Source organism: Sus scrofa, unplaced genomic scaffold, assembly GCF_000003025.6.
Source record: "Sus scrofa isolate TJ Tabasco breed Duroc unplaced genomic scaffold, Sscrofa11.1 Contig1062, whole genome shotgun sequence".
Taxonomy (NCBI): domain Eukaryota; kingdom Metazoa; phylum Chordata; class Mammalia; order Artiodactyla; family Suidae; genus Sus; species Sus scrofa.
In genome coordinates, this window is record NW_018084806.1 from 22,550 (window position 1) to 32,062 (window position 9,513).

The following is a 9,513-nucleotide window of genomic DNA, read 5'->3' on the forward strand; positions in this document are numbered from 1 at the left end:
TTAAATTTCTTGGATTGTAGGTTTAATGACATTTCATTTATGATGGACTACTGTCATATGATTGTCTCTGCTTTATGGTTGAAAGCAGTGTCAGTGTAGGTCCAGATTCCAAGAGAAATAGCTTTTTAATGAAAGTTAAATGATACTCCAGGTGGCCTCATAAAAAAAATCTCGTAACATTTTCAAAATGGAGGATTTTTGCCTAAAAAAATTTAAGATTTAGCTTCAGAAGCAGTACTGAACCTTAAAACTAGAAGATAAAGAATTATTTTTTTTTCAAAAATAAAAAGGGAGACACAATGGAAGATATTTTATTCTGTACAATTATAAAATGAGGAATAGCATGTGAAATATATTGTCTAAATTCTATCTCAGTATAAAAATATAATTTCAACAAGTAAATCTTTCCAAAAAGCACTGCTTTGCTTTGCATAGTGGTTCATCCCAGGCTTGCAAGTCTAAAGCACAATGTTTGAACACAGAGTGGTGTTCGGTACTATATGGCAACCATGGTTGAACATCACTGCATATAGGTTTCCTCACAATCTTCTTCCACTCTCAGCCTATCTCTAATCTTTGATGAATATTAATTCTTTTTTTTAATATACATACATTCTTTTTCTCACATTATCCTCCACAAAGTTCTATCACAAGTAACTAGGTAAATAGTTCCCTGTGCTATATAGCAGGATCACACTGCTTATCCAAATGCATTAGTTTCCATCTATCAACCCCATATTCCCAATCTATCCCTCCCCTTCCCTCCACCCTTGGCAACCACAAGTCTGTTCTCCAAGTCCATGAATTACTTTTCTGTGGAAAAGTTTATTTGTGTTGTCTATTAGATTCCAGATATAAGTGATGTTATACGGTATTTGTCTTTCTCTTTCTGACTTACTTCATTTAGTGTAAGAGCCTCTAGTTATATACATGTTGCTGCAAAAGACATTATTTTGTTCTTTCTTATGGCTGAGTAGTATTCCATCATGTATATATACCACATCTTCTTAATCCATTTCATCTGTTGATGGACATTTAGGTTGTTTCCCTGTCTTGGCTATTGTGAATAGTGCTGCTACAAACACAGGGGCGCATGTACCTTTTTCAATGAAAGGTTTGTCCAGATATATGCCAAATAGTGGGATTGCTGCGACATATGGTAATTCTATATTCAGTTTTCTGAGGTACTTCTATACTGTTTTCCATAGTGGTTGTATCAATTTACATTCCCACCAATAGTGAGGGTTCCCTTTTCTTCACACCCTCTCCAGCATTGGTTATTTTTGACTTGTTAATTATGGCTATTCTGTGAGGTGGTACCTCATTAGTTTTGATTTGCATTTATCTAATAATCAGTGATGTTGAGCATTTTTTTCACGTGCTTGTTGGCCATCTGTATTTTCTTCGGATAAATGTCTATTAAATCTTAATTCATTCTTTTTTACAATCAGTACATATTTAAAGAGAATAGTTAAAAGTAATGTTGAAAGAATAAAGACATAATTTTGCCTACTTACACTCCAGATCTTAAAATGATCTCAAACATAAATAACTGTTTAACTGTTTGTCCATTTTGTTTTGGCATATGTGAATATTAGAATATATTTAATCCAATAATGAAGTTAAATATTCTTCAAAAATTATATTCACGTAACTGAGTATATCTATTTACATAAGTAACAAAGTAAGAAAGGAACAGAAGTAACAACAAACCAGAATCAATATAGAAAATAATCCTGCATTTCTAGGCCAAAAATACTTACAATAGAACCCAACATTATTTTTCAGTTGAGACTTTTTCAACCAATTACAGAAGAAAATATCAACAACGAGTAGATACACAAATACCTCACTGTGGCATGGAGTTCATTAAAAAATTCAAGATGCTCTGTGGAATATTTAAAATGTAAGTCACACAAAGTGTATTTTCTTTTTTCTATATTTTAAGATCTTAAAACTATAAAATAGCTTGTAGATAATCAAATACATAATAACATATTTGGTGATTAACTTAAAATGAACTAAGCATTTTAAGTTGCTGAAGAAAAGACAAATTGTCTCAAGATGGTATCATATTTTAATTTTTATACTACTACTTACAGAATGTACCCACTTGCATTCTCATGAGTTATTTAGGAGATCTTCTGCCAGCTCAGGAGCTGACTACTCAGTCTCCTCACTGCCATCTTCATGTCCTTGTTTCTCAATGTGTAAATGGCAGGATTCAGGAGCGGCGTAATCATAAAGTCCAAAATGGCAAGGAACTTGTCCACCGGCACCGTGGGAAATGGCCACATGTAAACAAAGATGCATGGCCCAAAGAACAAAATCACCACACTGATGTGAGCTGACAGAGTAGAGAAAGCCTTGCACAAACTGCCTGAGGAGCGTTTCCATACTGTCACCAGGATGAAAACATAGGAGACAATCAGTAAGAAGAAGGTGCCCATAGAAATGAACCCACTGTTGGTGGTAACCATGAATTCCATTCTGTAGGTGTCTATGCAGGCAAGTTTGATAAATTGAGGAAGATCACAGTAAAAGCTATCTATTTCATTAGGACCACAAAACGGCAGATGGACCACAAAAGCTACCTGGACCACTGTGTGAAGGAGGCCAATAGCCCAAGCACCACACAGAAGCAAAAGGCACATCCGGGGGCTCATGATGGTCAGGTAATGCAGGGGCTTACATATGGCCACATATCGGTCTAGGGCCATGGCAGTAAGCAGCACCATCTCAGATCCACCCAGGATGTGAAGGACAAATATCTGGAAGACACACCCCTGAAAGGATATGGTTTTGCGCCCAGAGCACAGATCAGAAATCATCTTAGGAACTGTTAAGGTAGAGAGACACAAATCAATAAAGGAGAGGTTGGCTAAAAGGAAGTACATGGGGGAATGTAGATGAGGGTCAAAGATCACTGCAAACACAACAAGGAGGTTCCCTAGAACAATTGTTCCATAACACACTGTAGAGAAGGCAAGGAGGAAATCCTGTACTGGTCTGGAGGGAGAAAGTCCCAGGAACACAAATTCAGACACTGAAGAGTAATTTGTTTCATACATTGGCTTTATCCGGTGACACCTATAGACCAAAAAGAAAATAATAACCAAAGGATTTATCAAAAATTAATGTTTAAATAAACAGATAAAAACTTTTATTTAAATCTGGTTTCAAGAATAAATCTTAACTAGTAGCCATGAAGATGTTTTGAAAAATTCATACAGAGATTTATCCTTCAGCTAATATACCTACTAAGTTTAACTGCTATTCCTAGTGAATCTCTACCATGCTCCAGGTACTATGTCAAGTTCTAAGGTAAAACACTAATTCTGACTTTTTTGGGTACATAGCCTAATGGTAGGCCTGGACATTAAATAACTATATATGTAGATACAACTCTGACAATTAATTTGAAGGAAGAGTACAGAGGAGTATGAGTACAATGCAAGTCATTGCAGTTGTGCTTCATGCCATTTAGATTCTGATAAATATGGAGTTATTACTGAAAGTTAAATATGGTCCAGAATTTGGAAATGCCATGTGCAAAGACCTCAAGCCTAAAAGACGTTGAATGACATATTGAATGCCTGAGATCAGACTGGAATTATAGTCCTAGTAGGATAGAATCTTGTATCCATGATAACAACTTTGATTTTTATTCTAAGAACAATAGAAAATTTGATGATATTCAGCAGTAGCTTATCCTATTTCTGTTTTCAAACAGCTACAAAAACTTGAATGTAAAGAATGGAAATGAGAGGGCTAGAATAAACTTAGAGTGACCTCAAGAGACTCCTGAAGAATCGTATCACATCAATATGGACATGGTGAACTATTTAACCAATGGTGTTGGCACAACAGGTAAGCCTTGCAAAATGTAGATCATTGCCTCTCAGCATAAGTTCAAGGAAGTTTCAGAGGGATATTAAAATTTTAAACTCAGAAAATAAACCAAGAGAAAGTAAAGGATTATTCACATTAACATAGAAAATTAAAACATTAGAACACTTAAAACTTTAAGATGGGAAATTCATTCTGAGCATATTCACTTAATAGTGAATATAATACAAATCAGGGAGAAAATAGTAATTGACGGTATCTAAAATATTAAGTTTATATTATACACAAGTAAGGACAGAAATATAAAGCTAGTGAATAAAGGTATACATATAGATATCTTACATGGAGATATAGACACTATAAAAATAAAAGTAAAATAAGTTATAAAATATTAGACAGATGATTAACATTTTTAGTAAAAAATCAGTTCTTCCAAACAGATAAAGATGAATGTATGGTATACCAATTTTACTTTTTATTTTTATAATTTTATTTCTTAATTAGCATATAATTGATTTATGGTATTCCAACTTTAAAATGAGCAAAACATTTAAGACTACTGACAAAGAAGAAACCCTAATAGCCAATAATTATATGAAAAGTAAAACCCTCACTAGTAATAAAAAAATGGAAATAAGATTGCCTTAAGGTACTATTTTGTACTGACAGATTTCAAAGGTTTTAAAATGATAATTTATCTTGGATAAGGCTGTAAGGAATTGGCCACACTCATACACTGATAATGACAATAAAATTGACATAATTTCTCTAGAAGGCACATTTGAAATAGATACCGAAAATTAAAAAATTTCCTTAACTTGAGATGAATAATCTCTCTTCAAAAAATTTTGCTTAGAGTAATAACAATATGTAAGCTAAAATTTAAGCTGTAAGGGGTACCTACTGTACCCCTGTTGATAAAAAGAAAATAGTGGTAATAACATCAATGTTCACAAAAGAATTAAGTATCCATAGTTCTTCCAACTGGGGAAGGCATTATTCCTCCCACATAGAAACAGAAATAAATGCTACTAAATATATGAATAATAAACATTTGAAAAAAAGACTTTGCAAGGAAAATTTATATAAGAAACTAATTTTTAAAACATACGTCACAGACTTGGAAAACAAACATGGTTACCAAAGGGGACAGGTGGCGGGGAGGGATGGCCTGGGGGGTTTTGGAGTGTCATATGCACACTGCGGTTATGAAATGACTGGCCAACAGTGACCTGTCATATAGCACAGGGAAATCTACCCAATATTCTATGATAATCTGCATGGGAAAAGAAACTGTATAAGAATGGATGTATGTATATGTATGTAAAACTGAATCAGCTTTGTTGTACAGCAAAAATGATCACAATATTGTAAATCAACTATACTTCAATAAAACTTTGAAAAAGGAACAATAGGGAAAAATAGAAAGATGCTTGATTTTAGTTTTTATCCATAAATTGTTCATCTCTGGGCTTATATGCATTTCTTAGTTTGAGCCATATGATACTGTTCTTCCAGTAAATTCATAGCTAAATGTTGATTTTATAGTTAATCATAATCTATTGGCTTATCTTTTTATTTTTTTTAACCTTTTTTTCCTACTGTACAGCATGGTAACCCAGTTATGTATAAATTTATACATTCTTTTTTCTCACATTATCATACTCCATCATAAGTGACTAGACATAGTTCCCAGTGCTACACAGCAGGATCTCATTGCTAATCCATTCCAAAGGCAATAGTCTGCATCTATTACCCCCAAACTCCCAATCCATCCTACTCCCTCCTCCTCCCCCTTGGCAACCACAAGTCTCTTCTCCATGTCCATGATATTCTTTTCTGTGGAAAGGATCACTTGTGCCATATATTAGATCCAGATATAAGTGATATCATATGGCATTTGTCTTTCTCTTTCTGACTTACCTCACTCAGGATGAGAGGCTCTAGTTTCATCCATGTTGCTGCAAATGGCATTATTTTGTTCTTTTTTATGGCTGAGTAGTATTCCATTGTGTATATATACCTCGTCTTCCTAATCCAATCATCTGCGATGGACCTTTGGGTTGCTTCCATGTCTTGGCTATTGTTAATGAACATGCAGGTGAATGTGTCTTTTTTAAGGAAAGTTTTGTCTGGATATATGCCCAAGAGTGGGATTGCTGGGTCATGTAACCAAGGGGACCTAATCAAACTGAAAAGCTTTTGCACAGCAAAGGAAACCAAAAAGAAAACAAAAAGACAACTTACAGAATAGGAGAAAATAGTTTCAAATGACAAGATTGACAAGGGCTTAATCTCTAAAATATACAGACAGCTCATACAACTCAACATTAAAAAAAAAAAAAAAAGACCCAATTGAAAAATGGGCAAAAGAACTAAATAGACATTTCACCAAAAAACATATGCAGATGGCTTACAGGCCCATGAAAAAATGCTCAACATCTCTGATTTTTTGGAGAAATGCAAATCAAAACTCCTATAAGGTATCACTTCACACCAGTCAGAATGGCCATCATTAACAAGTCCACAAAGAACAAATACTGGAGGGGATGTGGAGAAAAGGGAACCCTCCTGCACTATTGGTAGGAATGTAAGCTGGTACAAACACTATGGAGAACAGTATGGAGGCACCTTAGAAAACTATACTTAGAACTACCATATGGCCCAGGAATCCCACTCTTGGGCATTTATCTTTTCCTTATGTAATTTTCTAAACTACTTAATTTTTAAATAGACAAATCAAATTACTTGATGCTTGTTCCTGAAGTGAATAGCATAAGTGCCCCCACTTGCAAGGCTACTACCAAGCTCTCCTCCAGGCCCCTCACCATTGTCACCATTCTCTCTCACGATGTCATTAATTCCAATAGCTCTCTACTCCATGGCTGGGCTCCCCTTTGGGCACAGCCTGCATTGCCTCAGCAAGAAATGATCATATGTAAGCTAGAGCACCTTGGACTTGATGTATCCAAGGGTAGACTTGAGGGCGTCCAAGCCAGTCGGGAAGGACATTGTGAGGGTGATGGATGGGGAGTGGGTGTCGTTAACCCAAAGGAAAGACAACAGGGGTGGTGCTAGAATCCCTGACAGAAGAGCACTGGAGGGAGAATTTTATAGCCAATAAGTGAGAAAGTAGTAGAGAAGGACTGAGCACGAGAGGGTGGAAAAATTACTAAGGTTAAAAGCAGTGGATGTGACATTTCAAAGAAAATGCAATCAAATCTCTGTCTAAAAGCTTTGGTCATGCAATATGTAGATTTTAAAACATATTCAGGTATATAAAAATATAATTTCAATATATTCCCAACTATGTGGTATAAATAAAAGTGTTTCAATAACCCCCCAAAAAAGTCATGAAAAATCAGTATCTGTCAATACCAGTTTTTTAAACTTTTAAAAGATTTTTTTCCTAGTCTCAGGAAAATTGGGTAATTTCTTTTTCTTTATCTTTTCTTTATTATCTAAATGTTAAAAATTCATTCATTAATACAAATTCTCTTCATTGGATACAGTTCAATAGGAAGGGAAAATAGAGGCCTTAGACAAAGGGTTATAATTGATAGGTCAATATGTTAACTTCATAAGAAGGAGGTCACACTTGAAAAAATGGGGATACCTGTACAGGTAACTGACAGTTGGTGTGATAACAACAACATGTACAGGTGGTCAATAAATTTTGATTGATGCTCAGTCTCAATATCAGCAGTGATTAGGAGGACCAAAGTTCTCTGTTTTACCAATCAATAGGGAAAAAGAAAGAGAAACAGAAGAAACAGATGAGAATTCCCAGTATTACCAAGGTTTCAATATAAAAGCTACTCTCATACATGGTTGAAATAATTGCCTACTGACAATGTTTCTTATAATTTAAAATGTACAAATCTATTTTTAGCCATAACAGCACAAGAGTAAATATTATGTATAACTATATTTACATAACATGTATATATTTACACATATATACACACATAAACATGTATAATAGAATGTTGATACCTGTCAATCAGTAGAGAATTGAGTATTAAGCACATTATAGTACATATACATGGTAGAATACTACAAAGCTGTCAAAATTAAATAAATAGTTCTACATATGCAGATTTGGAAATATTTTCAATTTATGTGAAAAAAAGAAAGTGCATAAAAATAATAAAATTCCTATCATTATTGAAAAATAGTATTGAGGTTCTCAAAAAATTAAAAATAGGACTGTTGTATGGTGTAGTAATCCCTCTTTTTATATATGGGAAAAAATAAACCAGTACCTCAAAGACATATTTGCTTTTCTGTAATCATTGTAACATTGTTCAAAGTAACTAAAATAAGGAAACAACCTACATGTCTGAGGATAAATGAATGAATAAAGAAAACATGCTACACACATGGACACACACATGTGCGCACACACTCAGAAATATTATTCAGCAATAAAAAAGGAAAGAAACCCTTCCACTTGCAAAAACATGAAAAAAACCGGGATATAAGTCAGTCATAGAATACTATATGGTACCATATTTTAGAAATCTAAAAGAGTTAAATTCATGGAGGCAAAGAATAGAATTTTCATTGCCAGGGGGTGGGTGGAGGTGAAACAGGGAGATGTTGTTCAAAAGGGACAAAGTTTCACTCACCAAGGGAAATAAGTTCTGGAGATCTAATATACAATAAGCTTATATTCAATATTTATTTATATTGCTTATGGGACTTTTATTAAAAAAGTTTTTTTTTTTAAACTTGAAATTTGTGGAATTCCCATTGTGGCACAGCAGAAACAAATCTGACTAGGAATCATGAGGTTGCAGGTTCGATCCCTGGCCTTGCTCAGTGGGTTAAGGATCCAGCATTGCCGTGAGCTGTGGTGTAGGTCACAGACATGGCTTGGATCTGGCATTGCTGTGGTTGTGGTGTAGGCCGGCAGCTGTAGCTCTGATTAGACCCCCAGCCTGGGAACCTCCGTATGATGCAGGTGTGGCCCTAAAAAAGAGAAAAGACAAAAAAAAGAAAAGAAGGTAAAGGTTTAAGAGGGTAAACATTAACTCTCCTCACGGAGGTAAAACCCTGTGAAGTAATGGGTATGTTAATTAGTTTGAGTGTGGTAATTATTTGATACATATATAATGTTTCTATATATCAAGTTTAAGCCTTAAATCTAATATTTATTTCCATTATACCTTAATACAGCTGAAAAAAATAAACTTATTACAAGTCACTTTTATTGTGGCTGTTTGTCCCAGTAGCATAAATCTGTCTAAGCTACATGAAAAAAAATATGTCAATTAGCATTTGTCATGGCTTGTTCAGTGCTAGATAAAGAGTTTCTACCCACAATAATATGCCATCCATAATCTAGTTAAGTTTGATGTGACATAAAAAAGAGGCCTTGTTCTCATGAGTAAGAGCAAGATTATCATCATCTAGATCTGAAGTCAAAAATAATAGAATTTAATGTTTGACTATATATAATCACAGCCAACATTAATTCCTGTAAGAAACTGTTAAATGATGACCAGCAGTATGTATTAATTGGTGAAATGCTGAGGTCAATTTATTATATGTACTGAAATGTCTAGAAACAACCATTCAGAAACTGAATTAAAGCAAGAACCTAGAACTACATTCATAACATGAAAATACCTCTGTATTTTAATATTTAATCACATGTTC

General features: G+C 34.3%; 1 protein-coding gene across 1 annotated transcript; it reads right to left on the minus strand.

The window, feature by feature from the left end:
- Window positions 1–2,132: 2,132 nt before the first annotated feature.
- On the minus strand, window positions 2,133–3,071 carry LOC100516208 (olfactory receptor 4F6-like). Its single transcript, XM_003128583.3, has one exon. It carries the CDS (start codon window positions 3,069–3,071, stop codon window positions 2,133–2,135), a length of 939 nt encoding a protein of 312 aa, XP_003128631.3.
- Window positions 3,072–9,513: the final 6,442 nt, after the last annotated feature.